Raw genomic sequence first — 21,339 nt, 5'->3', positions numbered from 1 at the left:
ATGAATCTGTGCAAGCCCAGATTTTGGAAGTGGTATCAGAAAATTCAGACTCCTAAGAAGCTCTGATATAATTTAAAGCAAGAGAAACAGAAAGCTTACAGCCCCAGACTCTGAAGCAATGTAGTGTTTGCAGTGCTTAGTGAATTCACAGAGATCTGAGAGGGACGGAGTAAGACTTTTCACTGATCAGATTTTAGTGCCTTCCATCCTTTCCCTTTCTGTGTCATGTGAGTAGTTTAAAACAGACCTGTGCGGAACTTTTGCATACTTTTATCAACTTGCCTCAGAATTCTAAGGGAGGTTTTTTGGGCACAGAATATTCAAATATTTTTTAACAGTATGCACAGCGCTGGCTGATCGCTGAAATGTTGATTATGCATTTTTTCTTTTACGGGCATAAAATAATTTTGGTAAATCACCTGCTGCGTACATATTTAGAGCTAACTTGTTCAGTTCCTTGCAGCGCTAGCATGGTGTAGTGATCTAAGGGTTTGACTTGGACTGATGGGATCCGAGTTCAAATCCCCACTCGACCATGAATCTCATTAAAAGACCTTGGGTCAGTCCCTGTCTCTCATCCTACCCTTCTTTACAGGGTGGTAGTGGGGCAAAGTTTTGGGGGAGAGCTATGTAGGCTACCTTCAGCTCCTTGGAAGGAAGACGGGATATGAATGATATAAACATTGCTACAGGTTAGGATGTTTAATCTCTCTAGTAGATTGGGAGGTCCTGTACAGTGAAAACTGTGTTATACGGAGCTTTAGTGATGTAGTGCCTGAAATCACTAGCCCCAGATCCCCCTGCCTGATTTGAGGCAATTTCTTCCCCTTCCACAGCAGCTCTGTTTAGGCTCCCTACTCCCCAGGAGAGCATTTTGGCCGGGGGGGGGGGCGGACAGGAGGAGGGAAAGCGAGACTGAGGGCTCAGCTACTACACAGCTGCAAATAAAATGTTTTAAGTGTGTTTTAAGTGCAACATACAATGTGACACTAGATAGCGATGGTGAGCCTTAAGGAAAATTCAATGTATTTTTTTAAATGCTTTTTTAAAAAAAAAAATTCAGAACAGTTTTTATGTGTTTGTAGATTCCACCTGACCGTGTGATTGCCTTCTTTCTAGCCGTGCAATAACTGGACACAACCCTTCTGGGATTATGATTTTTTACGACATCTAGTGGCTAGTTTTCTTAGTTGGCAAAAATTGTCTGTGGCACACATGCATAAATCTTCATGGAAAACACCAGTATTGACAAATGTGTCTGTCCGCCTTCCACTGTTTCTAAAAAAAAAGAACTATTCCGATGTCCTTTAAAAACTGGCATTAAGAACATGCAGCTCCTGTAGGAAAAAGGATTTTGTTTTCGTTTTAAGTCAGTATCCCATTAATTACCGATGTAGTTATTTTCTTCTTAAAGCAAAAAACATAGGTTGTGCGATAACAGTTTTTCCAAGACCAGTGTAGCGGGATGTTTTTCTGAGAGTACGTTTTGCTTTTCCTTTGGTGGGCTTGCTCCTTGAGAGTAGACATTCCAGCTGTATAGATCAAGTTTCCGAAACAATGCATACTCTCAGGCTTCATGGAATTGTAATGTTACTTTTACACTGGTTTGGCTCAGAGGTCAAATACTGAGGGTTTTTTCTCTCTCTCTCATTTTTATGTTTGTTTTTGCAGGGATCTTAGCAACATCAATTGTGAAGAGCTTGGTCCTTTGCCTCCTGGATGGGAGATCCGGAATACAGCAACAGGCAGAGTTTATTTTGTTGACCATAACAACAGAACAACGCAATTCACAGATCCACGGCTATCGGCTAACTTGCACCTGGTTCTAAAGTGAGTTCATGATGTCACCAGCACATGCAGATTAATGTTTTGGAGCATGAAAGTGGTTCTCTGGGAATGTGCAATAGGTTGATTCTGCCACCTTGGGTTATATAACTCCTTTGTGTTGACTTAAGATCTCTTGAGACTTTGTAGTCCTGGGGAGAAGCAATCTGAAATATATATTATTGAGGGAGTATGTGGAAGAATAATTACACAACAAGGTATTGCAGAAGCTTAGTGATCTGCATTGTCTGCCTTTAATATTTTAAACCAATACAAAATAAGTCCTTTGAAATATTCTTGGCAGCAAGATTTTTTGGTTTCACTTTGAAAGAACTGATTCAGTTGCCCTTGAGGAAGAGTTTTAATCTGAAACGCATAGGGCAATAAAATGGCTTTTTCGTCACCATCTGAGCTCTTCTTTCCATTCACTTCTGCATTTAATGCCTTCCTTGCTTTACTCTGTTAGCCATGTTTCCAAAAGCAGAAGAGACTATATAAATCAAAATTGCCATTGTCTAGACAGAACGATCCGTTTGTTCAGACACTCCTGGAATTTTATTTCATTGTTCTTCGCTTTAACACCTTTTAAATGCTATTTTGGGAAACACCTGCATAGCATTAAGTAAATACTCCACAAAAGCTGGGTTAGAATGTGACTGGGCATAAGAATCCGCAGAGCTAGACTAGTGATGAGACTCTGGAACCACTTTTTTATAGGAAGGGAGGCTGTGGAAGGTAAAAAAGTAAAAGTTAAATTGTCTTCAGTATATCTGAAAACGCTTAGTGTACCTTATGTGCAAATATGCACATAGTTTTGGAAGCTATTTCTTACAGAATCAAATCTGTTTGGAAATTTCGGGGGGTGGGGATTTTACTCAGACCCATTAAAATTAATGACCACGACTAACTTAGGCCCACTGGTTTTAATGGGTCTACTCTGAGTAAACATTAGTTAATTAAAATCTCAGGGCTGTGGTCATCTCTTGGCTAGAATGTCAAGCGAATTCAAATATAACGTGTGATATTTGAGGAGTCTGTAGTTACCTACTGAAGAAGGATGTAATTTAAAAAAATATATATTACTATTCTAAGATAGTAATTTGCATTTGTTGTTTTTAATTTTCAGTTTCCTAGCAGTAACCAATTGACATCTATAAAATTGTGATCCTTATAGATTTCCAAGATAGCTGTGACAACCTTCAGGTTGTCTTTCAGTAGGATAAACCTCAAGCTGTAAAATCACAGATCTTTTTTGCACTTCTCAGCCTATTGCTACAACATTTAAGCTTTTTCATTCATACATCTGTCTTTCATTATGAAAGGATTTCAGAAATCCAACCAATAGTCCAATAGTGTCATCAGCAAAGACCTCAGTCTGATAAATTTTCTCCAGTGTGTGTTACTGTCTGCTACAGTAAGGCGAGATATGTGAAGATGATTTCTCCCTTCTTTTCACTAAAGAGGAGATAATTTTTGTGGTTTCGATATATCCAAAGCTTTAGATTAGTTAAAAAAACAAATGTACCTGTCTCAGTGAAGTTATACATGGCTTCAGTTGCCTGTCCAACCTCAAAGTACGTAAGTTTAGTATGTAGTGTTAAATTTAGGGAGCTCTAAATTTAAGAATTGTGCAGTGGAAGAACAGAAACTTCAGAGGTCAGTGTGAAAAGAAAAGAAAAGGAAAAAAAAAGGCAATTTTTAAATTATTCAGCATAAAATGGACTGGGTGTAAATAATTTGTTGCTGACATACTGAGTGCTTTCAGGGTCTGCTGTCCAGGCAGACGGATGGATAACTGAGCAAAAGGCATGACTCGTTATCATGGCAAGTGTAAGTCAATCCCACTGTACCCCAACCCAAGGGCATAGCTGGAAACAGATCTTCATGGTGAATGTGGACCAATTAGCCAAGCCCCAAGAACCAACTTTGTCTTACCAGTTGCAGTTTATTTTGGAGCGGAACAAATTGCAATCCCTGGTTTGGACATAATGTTAAGCAAGGAGTTGAGGTTCACTTCCCACACTCACACCTGGGCAACCTGGGCATTCCCAGTAAACCGTTAACAAGAGCTTCATTTGCATGTCACAACGAATCACAGTTAAGTTCTATGCAGATCTCAGGGCTGCTGGGAAAAAGGAACACACAATGGTTCCCCCCCCCAAAGATTTTGTTGCGCTAATATGGCTTTTTCAACTTTTCTTGTAGGCAACATAGCTACTTTTACTTTCAGTAAGGATACCAAGGCCCGCTGTTCTGAGTTTACATGCAGCCCTGACATGTTTCTGAGTTGAAGAATTTTGCAGAACTGCAGATTAAGCTGAACCATTTAACCTGGAGATTGCCTTCCTTGCAGCCACTTCAACGCTCCTTTCCCTGCGCAGAACATACTGTGCAGCAAAATTTGGCATGACAAATCTCCAGGAACATTCACGTAGAAAATATTTTTTATAAAGGTTTCCCCCCCTTCCCCAGTTGCAACCTGAACTTCATTTCAATACATTTTTTAGAATAGCTAATAAAAAATAGTCATGTCTTTGTGTCTGTTGAGTGCATGTCAATCTGTTTCCCTTCTCACCTTACCAATCCGCTTACAATCCTGTGGTCCCGACTAGCCCAGGTAACAATCTTTGTCAAATGTTCTGTACAAGCGTTTTTGTAAGCGAATTCTTCTTTAAAATGTAAGGTTGTATCAAATTTAAATTGACTGTGCCTCGAACTAACCCTGAACATTCACATGAACATCGATAAAGCATGCAAAACAAATATGAAAGAGCTTTTGAGCAGCGGGTTGTCAATATGGTGCTGCAATCTGCTTAGCAGAAATGTTCAAAACCCCTCAAAGCTGGTTGAAAACGATCAGGACAGGCAGATGGATATGTTCTTAGTCTCCTTTAGGAAACATTAGTGGAAAAGCAGGGCACTCGCATAGAAACCATTGTTACACTTGCCTCAGAATGTTGGTTGAAAGGCATATTAATTTGTTGTGGGGGGGGGGAATAATGGGAAGTTTTGAATTACTGACAGCAGCTGCCATTCTTTTCAGTCGTCAGAACCAACTTAAGGATCAACAGCAGCAGCAGCAGCAGCAGGTAGTCTCGCTTTGCCAGCTTCCAGATGAGGCCGAGTGCCTGACTGTGCCCAGGTATAAGCGGGACCTTGTGCAGAAACTCAAGATTCTGAGACAGGAGCTATCCCAGCAGCAGCCCCAAGCTGGACACTGCCGGATAGAAGTCTCCAGGGAAGAAATTTTTGAGGTAACTTTCGGTAGAGTTATCTTAGGTGTTAAATAATGCGGGGGAACATCCTGCCGCCGGGATGGTTCTTGCTTTTTTTGGCAATGTAAATGGACAAAGATTATGTGGAAACATCTGAACTACAGCACATTTTTTGAGATTTCATGGTGAGCAATGTGATAAAGTGAGGAGGCTGAATCTTAATTCGTTGTGTATATCCTACATGTATCGTCAGGCATCATTTTACTGAATCTAAGCTTCAGTCCTATACATGCTTTCTTGGAAGCACAATCTATAATTTAAAGCAGGGGTCAGCAAACTTTTCCAGCAGGGGGCTAGTCCACTGTCCCTCAGACCTTGTGGGGGGCCAGACTATATATTTTTTTGGGGGGATGAACGAATTCCTATGCCCCACAAATAACCCAGAGATGCATTTTAAATAAAAGCACACATTCTACTCATGTAAAAACATGCTGATTACCAGACCGTCTGTGGGCCAGATTTAGAAGGCGATTGGGTCAGATCCTGGGCCTGAGTTTGCCTACCCATGATATAAAGCAAGTGCCTGAATTTTACAGGCATAGAATCGGGCTGCGCAAACGGGTTTCAGTGCATTGATGTATGAACTGCCCCCTTTTCTTGTGGCTGTAAGGAATTAACGTCCAGCCATGTTGGACCAGGATTGCTTCTTGTGCTCTCATTCAGCAGGGATTGTGAAAACCTTCTCACCCCAAATGTATTATGCCAAACTACTTTTCACGTCCGGAGAACTACACCCAGAATAATCTCAAAACATTAGCAATTCATGTAAGCTGCGCAAGAAAATGGGCAATATACCCCTGCAGGTTAAAAGGCATTTTTAAGTGCATGTGGCAGTGACAAAAGATCCTCACATGCCTGCTTATATATTATGATGCCACCTGCTGTAAGTTTTGGATACTCTGATTTGTTCTTTCTTTAGGATCTTGAGCAGAGGAACATCAGAGTAAGGACTATGATAATATTGATAAATGTATTATCTGGTGTAATTCCAGGAGTCTTACAGACAAGTCATGAAGATGAGGCCCAAAGACCTGTGGAAGAGATTAATGATAAAATTTCGTGGGGAAGAAGGCCTTGACTATGGAGGAGTTGCCAGGTAAATAACAATGCCTTAGGTCTGTCTCCTAAACCAGGATCAAGCAGCATCCAGAGTTGCTGTTGAAATAAATTCTGATACTTGGAGATTGATGTGAAGGCACTGACAACAGCAGAGCTCTGTAATATATGGCAAGTCTGGGGAGAGGGAAAAACAGTTATGCTGGTTCTCTCCCCACCCCCTATCTCATGGCTATTCATCTCAAGTTTATTCATCTCTAGCAGTAGCCTGTATTCAAAGCCCACCCCTTATTTTGATTGCCATCTTATACTGAATGAATGCATTAGTATATATTTACTCTTAGAAAATAAGCCACAATTTTTCTTACTCTCAGAAGAACCTCTCTATGGTCAGAAGTAATTTGTGGTCCTACTGACCTTGAGATGTCAAGGAGTCTTACATACTCAAGGCATGTTATCTGCCAACACTCAACATACTACAAAAGGTAAAATATGATTAATAATAGGGAAATCAATTGTTGTATGTAAGGGTTTAACGGATTATGTTAGAGCTTTGTCAACTCTGTTGAGCATATCCGTTTCAAGGTAACAGGCTGGATAAAACTGTTCTGTGAATGGTGGTCTTCTTCCACTCCCGGAATGGAATCTTGGCTCCAATATGTTGTGATTTTTTTCCCATCTAGTTAGTATAGATTAGAGAACAGAAAGTTTGCAATTAAAAAAAAATTTTTTTAAAGGTTTGCAATGTTAAGAATTGCATTCTGTGTTAATAATTTCTTTCAAGAAGGAAGGTTCGTGTAGGCTTCAAACCAACAAGGAAATGGGAATGACCTTTCCCTGCTTGCTGCATACCATGAGATCTTTTCTGCCGTGTGTTTGGACTAAACATTAAGTTGCCGTAATTCCAAGTAACAGAATAGGGCTGGGGAGTGCAACACTACATTTTCAGAATCAGCAATGCAAGTAGGCTCTGACCTCTGATTGTGAAACAATATTATGTGGAGTGTTTTTAGTGTGCTGTGGCTTTTCTGTTCACAAAAGGGACTGTGGGAAAGAGCACAAGCTACAGCCTGGAACATGAGAGGGAAGGGAAGCAAATCAGCCAAGCACCAACCCCTCCTTTTTCTTCACCACTGCCACCAAGTGGATGTCTTTAGTAGGAGGGAACTATTTCTACAGTTTGAATAGCTATCCATAAGATCAAACATATGCATCCTGCTATACCTCTTCTATAATGTTTCCCTAACTAAGCCAATACTCATCAATTTGCATCCCTTAATTGAGCTTCTGCATCCCTTCGTAGTTCTCTCCTGCAGTATCCAACTCTGCTCTCTTAACATTTTTCATGGTTTCGGCCGTTTTCTCACTTGCAGCTTCTCAACTCCCGCTCTTGAAGTTTCCGACTCCGCAACCTTTTGACCAACTGGGTTGTTTCCTAGCTTGACTTACGCACAATATTTTCACTTCTCCCCCAAATGTGTTAGCGAATCAGGAGGGAGAGGAGTGTTTCAGTTGTGTTTCTGTTCCCCTTAATTGACAGGATAAATCTTTGACCCTTCTGTGCAGATGTGAGCAAGATACCCATTGGCACTTTTAACTCTCCTTGAACTTTTGATTCCCATATGCACAAAACTCTTTAAAGCCAAAAGTAACCATTTTGCAGCCCAAGTTTTCCAACCAGAAGCCCACCACAAAATGACATAAAATTCTATTCCTTCACAGACCATTCCTTTTCAGTGCCCAGAAAGCCCTCTCCAGCCAAGGCCTTCCCTTCTCAGCCCCACGCCTGATGTCTGGTTTAGGGCAGGTGGGAATGGTTTGCCCAAAACTGCCTCAAAGCATGTAGGGTAACAGGGATGAAGGTTGGCAATTAATTTCAGATTTCAGGTGCATTTCTTATCACATTCTTTGAACGGAATTCTTTTTTTTTACATCCAGATATGTTAAGACTGCCACTCAGGGGTAGTTTTTATTCTTCAATATCTGCCCTCAACTTTGCTGCTCAGGGGTCCCCAGCAGATGTTTTTATTGGGTTTCTTGTAACATCACCAGTGGGCCTTTTCTCTCTTTTCTCCCCCTAACTCCACTGGCAGGCCGCAGGATATGAGCCTCCCTCTCCTTAAATTCCAAAGCACCTGCATTTACCTCCAGCTTTCATTATGGACACCTAATAGTTGAACAAATGCTGGTAGTTCAGTTACTTATCAATTCCAAAGACCAGAAGCAGAGGAGTGTTCTCTCGGGTGATCTGAGGAGTCTGCCATCAATTCCATTTGGCATAAGCTGGCCTGTTGGCAGTGAGCTTTAGTGACCCATGCCAGGAAAGTAAATCTCAGAAGCGCTGTGAAATTCTGTGAATTTTTTTGCTGTTAGCTATACCAATATTTACCAACTGGAGCAAATTTATTTAGCACTTTAAATTTTAAGCTTTTAAAGTAATAGTCCTTCAGGTAATGGGTATATTTCAGCATACTGTTAATATCTGTTCAGTACAGTGCATTAAACTGCATTCAGTGTGACTATCACAATCTGAAGAAGGCATCTGAAGAAGTGTGCATGCACATAAAAGCTTATACCTAGAACAAACTTAGTTGGTCTCTAAGGTGCTACTGGACATTTTAAAAAATATATATATACATATATATATCACAATCAGAGTCATATTCACACTATGCTGAAACAGTAGAAGGTCTGTATTCAGTTAATTTAAAGTCTTCCAAAAGAACTGAATTAGAATGTCAATTAAGCTCTTAAGTTTCACATTTAACAATATATAGATACTCCAACATTGTTTATGATTGGAACAATGATCTTTAAAGCTTTCTTTACATATTTTTAATTCTTTTTCCTTCTTGTACATTTGCAAATCTGTGTGTTTTGTTAATAAATGAAAGACAACAATGGCTCCCTTTATCTAAAAAAGATTGTCTTTTCACCCCTGCTTGAATCATGCCATAACCTTCAAGTGTCCCGATTCCCCTGGCACATTCCTGGAATTTCAGAAGCCCCCCTGGCTTCTGATTTGATTCTGGGATGTCCCATTTTCCCCCTCCAGCGCCACCACGGAGCTCAGGGAGGAGGATGAACCAGCGCTTGCAATTGCCGTGGTCCTGCAAGGGTATCTTATACAGTGGTACCTCGGGTTACATACGCTTCAGGTTACAGACTCTGCTAACCCAGAAATAGTACCTTGGGTTAAGAACTTTGCTTCAGGATGAGAACAGAAATTGCGCAGCGGCGGCAGCGGGAAGCCCCATTAGCTAAAGTGGTACCTCAGGTTAAGAACAGTTTCAGGTTAAGAATGGACTTCCAGAACGAATTAAGTTCTTAACCCAAGGTACCACTGTAGTAGGAAGCAAGCTAAGGTGTGGTGTGGCACACCTGGACCTCTTACTGCCTTCTCAGGCCTAGCCCTGCTGGAGTGGATGTGCGCAACCCTCTTGTTGGCCCCTCTGCTGCCGCCACTGTCACGGCGGCCTGAGGCGTCGCGCAGGCGGAGGAAGCGAGCAGAGAGGTAAGGGAGCAAGCAACTGCCAGGTAGTGGCTGCGGCAGGGGAGGCGGCCAGCTGACTCGTGCAGTGGCATGGCACACAAAGGCATGTGTCTTTTGGCACTGTGTTCCGGCTTGCGTGGGAACAGCTCCAAAAGACACGCGTCCCGATTTTCATCTCAGGAACATTGGAGGGTTGGTCCCCCATATGTCTGGACATTTTCCCGGGATTTCAAAGGCGGAATTGATGCCTCCGGGGGTGGTGGTTCCCAAAATGTGTCGCTTTGTCCTGGATCTTAGGCAAGTCAGTCGAGAAATCGTGGGTATCTTGGCGTTTTTTCTTTTAATTTTTTTAAAAAAATAAAAGCTCAACAACTTCCAGGGTGTCCTGGTTTTTACTTTTTGAAATATGGCAATCCTACTACCACTGGTCTACACAGATAGGCAGTAGCTCTCCAGGGTTTTGGACCAGGGCTCTCCAGTCACCAGAGACACTTGGGATCGAACTAGAAAACTTTTGCATGCAAAACAGGGGCTCTAGTTACCATCATGCCAAACTTTGGGGTTTGTCTAAAAAAAAAAAAAAGCTCCACAACTTTGGGGTTTCCTTTCAAAAAAGCAAGCTCAACAATTCTGGGGATGTCCTGGTTTTTACTTTTTGAAATATGGCAACCCTATTGGAGGGTAAGTCACGTTCTATATAAGTTTTTCTTTGTCACTGCTTCCTTCCCTGTGTGCTTCTTTGCTTTACATCTTTTTATTCTGGTGCAAGGTACGGAAATAGTTGCTTCCTTTCTTTTTGCCCCCTCAAATCCCCCCCCCCCCAATTCAAGCCCATCTTCAACATCCTGTTAATAAAGGGCACACAACCGATTACTGTGCATAGCTAGTGCAGTTATACAGCACACAGCTTTTGACATATGCAGCTAAAGAGATTGGACACGTCAGCAAGACGTTGAGAGAAATAGTTGAGAGAAATTGAAACAAGAAATTCTGAAAATGTGCTTATGAGACAGTTGTGAATAAATGCTTTTCCCATTACCACATTCTGTTGTCATTGATTAAGAAATTATTTATCACTGAAAACCAGTGTTTTTCTGCATCAGTTTAACAGTGTTTGACCCTTAAAATGTTTTCTTTTCTTCAGGGAATGGCTCTATTTGCTCTCCCATGAAATGCTGAATCCGTATTATGGCCTCTTCCAGTATTCGCGTGATGACATCTATACACTACAGATAAACCCAGATTCTGCTGTTAACCCGGTATGGAAATGTACCCCATGTTTGTGGCCAGCAGTTCCTTTTTAATAGTTTTGGTGTGCTAGCTTTATGCAAATCTGAATTACTTTAGTGACGTTCAACTTCTTTTTTAGAACAGATAGAAACTGCTTTGGGAGTTCCCTTTTTGTTTTTGCTTTGAAGTGCAGGGTATAATCATGAAAATTAATGAATGCTGCAGGTTTGTTAAACCTTAGACAAGAAATAAAGGTGTTAAGTTGTAGCAGGAAACTTTGAGGTCAAATATAAGAGGAAGTGTTGTAATCCTAAGAATAGCTGTTTAGAGGAAGTGTTTTCAAGTGAAAGTGGAAGTTTATACAACACTAGGGGCTGCACCTTTGCTCACAAGCCAGTATTGTGATGCAGCACAACAAATCCTGCAAAAGGGGCTGTACAGTCTCAGATAGATAGATAGATAGATAGATAGATAGATAGATAGATAGACAGATAGTCTTGATGGAAGTGAAGCAGGCACATTAACATATTTTAAAGCTTTTTATTTTATTTTTCGGACTCTTCATTGTAACTTTTAAGTAAATCTTATTGCATACTGTCAGGGAACTGACATCGGAGCGAGAGGCGAAGGGGAGGCTCCTAGATGATGCCGGCGAAGGACCCAGCAGCAGGGGGAGAAACAGCTCAGTAGAGGGGGAAACAAATCAGCGCAACACCAGGGATAAAGGGGGGCAGATGGGGGAATCGGAGAGAGGGCTCCAGGACTCTTCACTGGACCTCAGTGAGGAGGGCACAGGTCCTCCGCTACCCACGCCCTCCCTGCGCAGAAGACTCCCGCGCAGTGAGAGGAGGAGGAGACTGGGTGTCAAACAACTTTTATGTTGGAAGAGGTTCAAGAAACGCCCACTGACGGATTCTGCCAGCGACTGAGGCAGCCACAATGAGAAAGGGCTGTGCAGTCAGAAAGGTTTAACAAGGCTAATTAGCCTAGAGCGGCACCAGTTTATGCACGAGTAACTCATACCCACTGCACATACTAAAGAAAATGTTCTTGTTGAAAAATCTGAATGCTTCATCAGTTTTGGAATCAAGCCAAGAACCCCGACATGAGTACATTTTTTCCTTCAATTCTAGGAACACTTATCCTACTTCCATTTTGTTGGACGGATCATGGGGATGGCTGTGTTTCACGGACATTATATTGATGGGGGCTTCACATTGCCTTTTTACAAGCAGTTGCTAGGAAAGCCAATTACGTTGGATGACATGGAATTGGTTGACCCAGATCTTCACAACAGCTTAGTATGGATACTGTATGTACTGATCTCTTTGAAATGATGCTTATCATTTATAATGGTTGTATCCTGCTTTAATTCATTTGCTATAAATGGGCAGGCTATGAATATAATTTTTGCTAAAAAAACCCCAACAACTATAGCTGAGCCATGGGAACTTAAGTCTTCTAATCCAAATCATTATTAGAAAGACTGGGACAGATGTAACGTGACACATTTGGTAGCCCCATTGGGGAAGCCTGCCAGCTTTAGGCAATCTGAGCCAGGATGGGGTGACTTGAGGTATGTGTGTGTATTTTGCATAGGACTGGCTAGGGAACCACAATATAGGCTACAATTGGCCATAGTTTTCTATAGAATGGCCTTCTTAGTCTTGTGCTGACACGTAGGGTCTGTCCTCCCTTGTTACTTCTGAGCATTCCACAAGCTTTGTAATCAGAGGTGATTTTTATCATGGAATAAAACAATTTTGGGGTACTTTCATGTTAAAGAATACATCACCCACCCACCCTCCAGAGTATTGGATTCTTAGAGGCAGTATAAGCAAATTATTTATTTATTTATTTATTTTTTAACGGCAGGCTATAGGATGTACGGTTAGGTATGCCTGAGACGTTTAGAATTCATATAATTTTGCTTTCTCTACTTCAGTGAGAATGATACTACCGGAGTCTTGGACCATACATTTTGTGTGGAACATAATGCATACGGTGAAATTATACAACATGAACTGAAACCTAATGGCAAAAGCATTCCTGTCACAGAGGAGAGTAAAAAGGAATACGTCAGGTATCAAAAACTATAGTCTTTGTCGTTGCTTAATCGTTTAGCCGTGTCCGACTCTTCGTGACCCCATGGACCAGAGCACGCCAGGCATAGTCTTAAAAAACCCCAAAAGGTTTCTGTTACAGTGCTCTGTGCAGAGGGTAATATGCTATGCTTAAATTAATAGAGTGACTTTGTCATGTTAATGGCTGCTTAACTTTGGCCCTACAGATGTTGCTGAACTATAACTCCCTTCATCTCTGACTACGCTGGCTGGGGTTGATGGGAGTTTTAGTCCAACTATTCCAACAACATTTGCACGGCCTCTAGCCTGTCTATGTAGATGCTTGGTTGAAAATTTGTAGTAATGTTTGCAGCTTGGGATCAAGCATCTAAGTTGTTGAGTGGGAAGACACTCCTTTGCAAATAGGACTTGTAATTTATTGCAGGCTTTATGTAAACTGGCGATTTTTACGAGGGATTGAAGCTCAGTTTCTGGCTCTGCAGAAGGGATTTAATGAAGTAATCCCACAACATCTGCTGAAGACATTTGATGAGAAGGAGCTAGAGGTCAGTACATTAATGATATGCTAGGTCATCAAGTGTAACAAGAAAAAAAGCATTCTTCTTAAATTTTGCGTATGCAAAGTTGATCCCCAATGCTTCTAGGGATGGAGGGTTTGCAGTAATTTTAACCATGGTTAACATACCAAATCACCAAAGGGTTGGGATTCCTTTTTTCTTTACATTTTGTAGACAGGCTTCTTAATAATACTCTTGTCTTGCTAGCTAATGACTTTAAAATGCTATTTTTGATAGAATACATCACATACTTTGGAGGGCTATTTTTTATTACCCTTAGCATTATTTTGAGTGTTTTACAATTCCTTTAAGAAACAGATTCTTAATATTGTACAATAAGCGCTGGATGATAAAAGTTGAAATAGTAAAATTTTGTAGTTCTTAATGGTTGGGCAGAAAAAAACCTAAATTGTGCAGTGTGAGTCAAAGGATATCTTGGAAACTAAAATGTGCCTCTGTAGGAAAGTATTTTCTGGTAACCATAGATAAACATATTCTGTTTCCTGTAGAGAACATATTGGGGAGGGTGTCTGAACCACCCTACTATTAGTCCCATTTGCTGAATATAGCACAGAACATGCAAGACACCCATGGGAACTCTTTCATTGCCCTCTTCTTCTTCGGCGATCACTCATAGCCGAGTAAGATTGTCTTCCATGAACACGGTCTTAACAGTGAGTCTGTAAGTGACTGTGGAGGCCAATTCTGGATCCACACGTCCTTCCACAGTGGGGACATAGGTTTCTGGGCAGGAGTTGATCACGGTGAGGATTTGCCAAGCATGTTCTTAGCTCATTCCTCCCTTTTGTCCTGAGTTTGAGCATCTTCAAAAGTCCATGACACCTTTGGTAAAGGCTGCTCTCCGTCTGGAGCGCTCGCAGGCCAGGGTTTTCCAGTTGTTGGTGTTTATACTACATTTTTTTAGATTTGTCTTGAGGGAGTCTTTAAACCTCTTTTGTTGACCACCAGCGTTACACGTTCCATTTTTAAGTTCGGAATAGAGTAGTTGCTTCGGAAGACAATAATCGGACAGGAGAGAGGCACAAACCCACACCTCTTGTTTTTACTGTCCTGTGCATGTGTGCCAGCCAAGCAGGGCATGTGAGAGAGGCAAACACACATGAGACTTTTATATGCTTTGCTCCTGGTTGGGGCAGGAGGGGAATTCACGGTGCATGAGAGATGGGGTGATAATGGCACATGGATACACCCATTTCCCCTATACAAAACCCATGAAGACCTTATTCTTGGCTAGGCTGCCTTTCTCCCTTTGCTGCCCTTGCTCCCAACCACTCATCTCAACCCTTTTAAATGTTGCACACTATAATACCCCCTCCCACCCTCTTTCCGGGAAGGGATGATGGAGATGCATGGCTGTCGGGTTATTTTTTTTTTTTTTTTAATCATATTCATTAAAATTTCCAATAATAACAGAATAAAGAAGATAGAAAAGATAAAGAAAAAAAAGAAAGAAAAGAGACCAATTTTAAACCCTTATTTTCATAACCTTCTTTCTGGGACTCCCTCCTTCCCCTCCCGGCTGTATTCCCCTTTCCCTACGTTGGTTCCACAAGTTCTCATTCCCAATTTAACCTAATATGTTATGCCTAATAGCCAATTTAAATTACAATCTTAACATCACTCCTCACCTTTAACAAAATAGAACAAAGATTTTTTTCCCCAAAATCTACCCCGTTTCCTTCCACGAATTCCCCCTTTTCTTTTTTTTTCCAAAACTTGTTAAATCAAAATACCAAAGTTATATATAAAAAAAAAATTTAAAAGATAGAAAATAGAAGAAGGTTCCAGAAGTTGATTACATAGCCTTTGGATTCTAGAATTCCCCCTCCCTTCCCCGGTTTAGATTCCCTATGTCCATCAGTCTGTATGTTGTCGGCCTGGAGGTCTCAAGTCCACAGCCAAACTTTCTCAATTCATCTTGCCGGTTTTCTTTAAATTTACTTGTTTTGATAATGTTTAATTTCAAAAGTCCAGTCTAATCGAGGCCTTTAATTTCCCTTGATCATTGTTACTCCTCCCATTGTTCTTGCCGTGGCGTAGTTGGTCCTTTACTCTTTTGTTTCTTACTTTCTCAGGTTTCTGTCTTGTTCAGCTGCAAAACCATTCTTATTCTGAAATCTAGTATCTCTACAGAGGTTTGTTATTCAGGAGCTTACTTAAATAGAAAGATTCTATTGTGTTGTCACCTCTGTAGACAAAACAAATATTTCAGTTTTGCTACTTTCCCAGAAGCTAAGACCAGTAGTACACATCCCAGAGTAGTTTTCCATATACGCCGCTTGTAATGTCCCAAAACCCCTCTAGAGGGATTGCAATAACTTTGTGTCCTCTCATCCAAAAGTCAAATTGTTGTTTCTTTTTCCACCCGACATTTTGTATCCATATTTATATCCAATTGTATCAAAATTAACCAGCAAAGTACTTGTAGCAAAGTCCTCTTTATATTCTCAAGATTTGACAGCTACTTTGACAGCTGTCAAGCTCTCCATCTCTCTCCGCCAGGTTCTCTGAATCGCCCCGGTTCCCGGGGGGGGGGTTGCCTTTTCCCTCTCACCCTCGACTCTCCTCCAGCACAATTCTTGTAATGATTCCATCGTGGAATTTGGTATTTTTAGTCAGCAATAAACTTCTGAATTGATCTTGGTTTCTCAGTCCTTGTTTTAGCATGTTTACAATCAGGGAGGGGACTGACTTCCTTTTTAGATCCCCCCCGCTCGTGCCGAATCCGAAAAAAAAAAAATTCCTTTTTTTTTCCTCCTTTTGTACCCGGTTACCCAATTACTCACGGGTTTTTGTTAAATGTCCGAATTTCAAATGGAAGAAGCCAGCGCTCTCCGACGAATGGCATGCGGCTGCACTCGGCAGGGGAAGCGATAGACTCAAAGTACCACGCCACTCCCAGGCACCCGATCCGTAGCCTTTAAAAAGGCTCCTTCACGAGTCGGGAGGGCGCTGACGGTACCAGCCGAGTCCCCATGTCCACGGGCCCCGTGCCCGTGGTTTTTAAGGGTCCCCGCGTCGCCGGCGCGGTAGGACCCAGCCCCTGCCGAGCCGGCTCCCTCCGGAGCTCGGAGGGAGTCCGCCATTCGGCGATGGCGCCAACCCGGAAGTCCCCATGGCTGTCGGGTTAGAAAGTTGTAGGGGAATAGAATGTGTGGGAGAAGGAAAAATCAGCCCAAGAAACCTGCATATAAGCCAAAAGGGGGCTGGATAGCAAGGGCTTGCTGTGGATCAGGATCTGTTCGCTGCTCACCTTTGGTGAAATCTGTTTCTTATTTCTAAGACTTCTATAATGCACAGATGAAGCTGACTATATTGTTTGCTATTCCACTTAGAAAACTAAGGTTATGTACTTTGCAAGCTTAAACTGACTTGTCATTTCCTACTGGCCAACATTTCATATAACAAAAGTTTTTTAAGAAAAGAAAAGAACAAGAAAAGTTTTGTCATTTAGAGGGATAACTTTCTATTTGTAGCAGATTTGCGGGGGTGGGGGTGGGGTGTATTGACTTCATGCAGTCCTCCACTGACTGATATTTGTACCGTTATGAACAGCTCATCATTTGTGGCCTTGGGAAGATAGATGTTAATGACTGGAAGGCAAACACCAGGTTAAAACACTGCACGCCAGACAGCAACATTGTGAAGTGGTTTTGGAAAGCCGTGGAGCTCTTTGATGAAGAAAGGAGAGCCCGATTACTGCAGTTTGTGACTGGGTCATCCAGAGTACCTCTGCAGGGTTTCAAAGCATTACAAGGTTAAAAAAAAAAAAGCACAAAAGCAAATTTCTTTTGAATCGCTGTCCACAGTCCCAAGTTACTGCTTTTTCAATTTTGTAACATTTGTGATATATTCAGAGTACATTATGAAATGCATAGCTTTGACTTTCCGTCAAAAGTCTTAAATCTGTAGGCTTGTGTGTGTTTTTGTTTGGTATGCCCGATGCCCTGGTTTTCCAAATGCATCTACTAGTCCAACTACTGCAACATTTTATCATAAATATATTGATAACTGTTGTTCCTGGCTCTGTGTGATTTTCTGGCTGTTATAAGACCTGGCAGCACATGATACTCAATTCAGAAGGCCTCTTAAGTTAGCCTACCTTACAGCATAGCTGTCAAGCGTCCCTTATTTGGCGGGACAGTCCTTTATCCCAGCACCATGTCCCGCTGCTGTCCCTTATTGATGACGTCCCTTAAATAAGCTACTGAAGGTAATGGGGCCCTTTCTATGTCCAGCTGTCCTTTGTCAACAACAAATTGTTGCTGTTTTTTTGTGTTGAATATATGCTGTATGGTAATTTATGGACCTAATAGGTATCTAAAGCCATTTGCACGCAACAGAATATGTATTTTATCAAAGTAATTGTTGGTCCCTTATTTTGGCTGCTGATCCCTTATTTTCGAGGCTGCTGGTCCCTTATTTTCAAATCTGTAAGTTGACAGCTATGCCTTAGAGCTCTTGTAACATGGTAAGGGGCAGTCAAAAGCCCTTTGCGTGTCTGTGTATCAGAGCCATCGTTTTCACTTACTGAAAGGAATGGAAGGTTGGGGGTATATGGTTTCTAGTATTCACTTTTCTAATATGTTCTAGAAAGCCTTAAATCGGCACGTATCAAATTGGAGATGTACAGGTCACACTCCATGGATGCTGCCTTTCTGTCTGTCATCTTCCAAAGCTTGCTTCTCTGGCCAGTCTTTTACATGTTTTGGTTGTGCTCCAAAGTACTGGACAGTAATGCCCAATTTCTGATCCATTTGCAGGTGCTGCCGGTCCAAGACTATTCACAATTCACCAGATTGATGCTAGCACAAATAACCTGCCAAAAGCTCACACTTGGTAAGCTTTATAGATGCATTACTGTGCTCATTCTTTTCTACATGGAGAATATTGAATTTGCAACTAATTAGAGAAGAAATTCATTAATAATCCAGCTTCAGAAATAGGTTACTATGAATAATCTACCTGCATATAATTAACATATCATCAAAACCATTAGAAGAAAGAAATAAGCATTTATGATTTTTCTTTCTGCACATCGTAGCCTAGTCATCAGTAAATTCTCTGTGCTACGTTTTTGTGGGAAACTGTTTTTTTCCAGCAGTCTTTATCCATTCATTACTTACAACACCATGTGTGTTTTTAATTCTTTGTCAAAACGGATCAACATGGGCATAGTTCTATTTAGAAGACAATGTTAGCGGTGGGGGAGGAACTGTGTTCTTTTAACTGTAGCAGCCTGCTTGAAGTATATTACTTATTACTGCCATTCAGCTTAAATTCAGTGTGTATATATTATTGAAAGCCTATTAAAGCTTTTGTTCTCTGCGTGCAGCTTCAATCGAATAGACATTCCTCCTTATGAAAGCTATGAGAAGCTCTATGAAAAGCTGCTAACCGCCATTGAAGAAACATGTGGGTTTGCTGTGGAATGAACATTTGCAGACTTACCTGGGACTGTATTTATACTCCGTCAAGCAGAAAATCCTCTCCTCAGCCATGACACAGTTAAATGCTTGAAATATAGGAAACTTTTTTCCCCCACTCCCTTTTCTACTTTAGGACGATATGAGGGAAAGGACAATTTTTGGAGTTCTTCATTCAAGAAAATGTCCTGTGGCTCCTGCCAAGGAATCATTCAGCTGCTATTAAAAACAAGTATCTTGAATATACAGAATGCTGACTTTTCCTTCCTTTCAACAGCAGTATTCTTCTCTCAAAAAGACGACTACTATTTTTGTAAAAGGTGATCTGATCTATTTGCTTACCTGATTTCTATTCTGACAGGTCCAAGATATAGCTGTCGGTACAAGTCACGTTCTAGCCTACTTAAGTAAACATGTGATACTGAACAGCATCTATACCTGCTATTTTTTTAAATAAAATATTTTGATTATTCTAATTTTTTCATATAATTGGCTAAGCAAACCATAACCCTTTTAAATTAAGGCCACTTAACGTACAAACTGTGTTTTCTTATAGTGAATGATTTAATTCTCTGTTATGAGTTAAACTTCAATGTTACTTGTATAAGGATTTTTATATTTCTCAAGCATGAATTACAGGTTTTGGCTCCTGTTTTTCTCTTGTCCAGTTTCTTTAGCAGACTCCTAGTCAGAGTTAACTTGCACTGTATTTGGTACAGTACTTTGTGGTAAACGTGGAAACCCCCCTTTTTTAAAGCATCTAGCATTTTTTAAAATGAGCGTTTTTGTAAAAAGTCAATACTTGAGTTTTTTTTAATTTGCTTTCCATTTTAAATGGAACTTGCTGCATTTTGTAAACTCCTAAATGTATGTTGATGATATCAACAGCCTTCTGCCAGGTCGTCAGTTCATTTTTCAAAACTCTCTGTGGATGTCATACCAACCAAAGTTTTTCTGTTCCGATACAGTGAATCTGCATTGTATATTAGTTGTTGCAAAACAATATTATCAGGTTAAAACGTCTTTATTTTAAATGGCTTGTGGCATATGGGTTTGTGCTAGCTACAACTAAGGGAAAAAATAGTGATGCAATGGACTTAAAAGCAGAGCTTCTGTACATTTTGTGATGTGCTCCAATAAATAGCTGACTGGAGCACCCCAGAAATCATCTTTGCATTGAGGGTAAATATATGCAAAATAGTTAAAATAAAGGGGGCACGTTTAGATGAAATATATTGCACTGTTAATTGACAGTCATCCAAGGAATTATATATCAATAACTAAAGTGGTTGAGCTTGTAACTTGGGGATAGCTCATAAGTACACTTCTCTTTGCAATAGTGTGTTTAGTTGCTGTGAAAAGTGCAGCTTCTCTTGCTGAAATCATTGCTGGCTGTTTCTGGTACGCTGGCAAGCACAGATATTTCTTCCTAGTTTTATGTACCCAACTGTGTGGAGAGGAAAGCGGAACTTGCATGTGCGAACTAGCTCTCACTGAACAACATTGAGAACGTCTAGTGAACTGTCAGCACAGTTGTTCGGTTGCTCATCTTCTCGTGCAAAAGCAAGGAATGACAAACAACAGCAAGGCATATGGTAGTAATTAATCACAAGTAACCATCTAAAACCACCCACTTTTTCTGTGCAAATGATCAAGAGTGCCACGTATATGGAGGCAACAGATTGAAAACTATTAGTGCAGCCCTGCTTATCTTGAAGGTTTTGTTGGAGATGGCCTTTTTCCTTGTCTAAAATTGGGATAAGAGAAAGCAAGTTAAGTCAAAAGACATTCGCTAGATGTAGATGTGTGTAGCCTTCTCTGACTTGAATCCGGCAGGTTGTACGTTAACAACCAGTCTTGTAGGCTCAAGATGTAGAGAGGCGAGGATGAATGATCATTTCCATTTGTTGCATTGGTTCCGAAACAGCCTCGCTCCTATGTCATATTGAATTATGAAGCAATTACACAAATTAGCCATAGTAAACATAAATAAAAAATGGTGACAGGTGGTCTGTTTATGAGTAGATTGTCCAGCATTTGGAATAGCTAGGTCTGACTTCGTCTTCCTTTGCTCATGGACTGCAGCAGAACTGTAAGTCTACATTGATTGCTCCGAGTAGACTTAAGGCGGATTTTGGAATGCAAGCCTAAGGGAATCTGCTCTGGTTCTAGGCTGGCAGATACGATCCTTTCTATCGGAGCAGATCCATCTGCTTCCACTGTTCTTTCAGGTTTCAGGAATAGCATTGCGTTGATTTCTCTCTACTGTTGTCTTAAATTAAAAGCTGGTAGAATACTGGTTTCCATATCCACAGCCGTGCGCGGCTACTGTTCTGCATATCTTTCAGGAGTTGTCATTCTGCCTGTGCACAG

At 41.0% G+C, this 21,339-nt stretch overlaps 1 protein-coding gene across 1 annotated transcript in view; it reads left to right on the top strand.

The window, feature by feature from the left end:
* Positions 1-20,197, top strand: part of SMURF2 (SMAD specific E3 ubiquitin protein ligase 2) — a 72,346-nt gene extending 52,149 nt beyond the window's left edge. The window contains exons 10-19 of the mRNA XM_080994517.1: positions 1,672-1,830; positions 4,868-5,078; positions 6,092-6,195; positions 10,793-10,907; positions 12,012-12,190; positions 12,824-12,961; positions 13,387-13,507; positions 17,096-17,297; positions 18,304-18,379; positions 18,876-20,197. Of these exons, the coding sequence (XP_080850643.1) occupies positions 1,672-1,830; positions 4,868-5,078; positions 6,092-6,195; positions 10,793-10,907; positions 12,012-12,190; positions 12,824-12,961; positions 13,387-13,507; positions 17,096-17,297; positions 18,304-18,379; positions 18,876-18,975 (1,405 nt within the window). The 3' untranslated portion in view covers positions 18,976-20,197. The remainder of the gene's footprint in view (positions 1-1,671; positions 1,831-4,867; positions 5,079-6,091; positions 6,196-10,792; positions 10,908-12,011; positions 12,191-12,823; positions 12,962-13,386; positions 13,508-17,095; positions 17,298-18,303; positions 18,380-18,875) is intronic.
* Positions 20,198-21,339: the final 1,142 nt, after the last annotated feature.

Source organism: Podarcis pityusensis (assembly GCF_964106645.2).
Source record: "Podarcis pityusensis genome assembly, chromosome: 2".
Classification (NCBI taxonomy): domain Eukaryota; kingdom Metazoa; phylum Chordata; class Lepidosauria; order Squamata; family Lacertidae; genus Podarcis; species Podarcis pityusensis.
The sequence above is the reverse complement of the archived record's forward strand: the minus strand, read 5'-3'. Positions and strand labels throughout refer to the sequence as shown.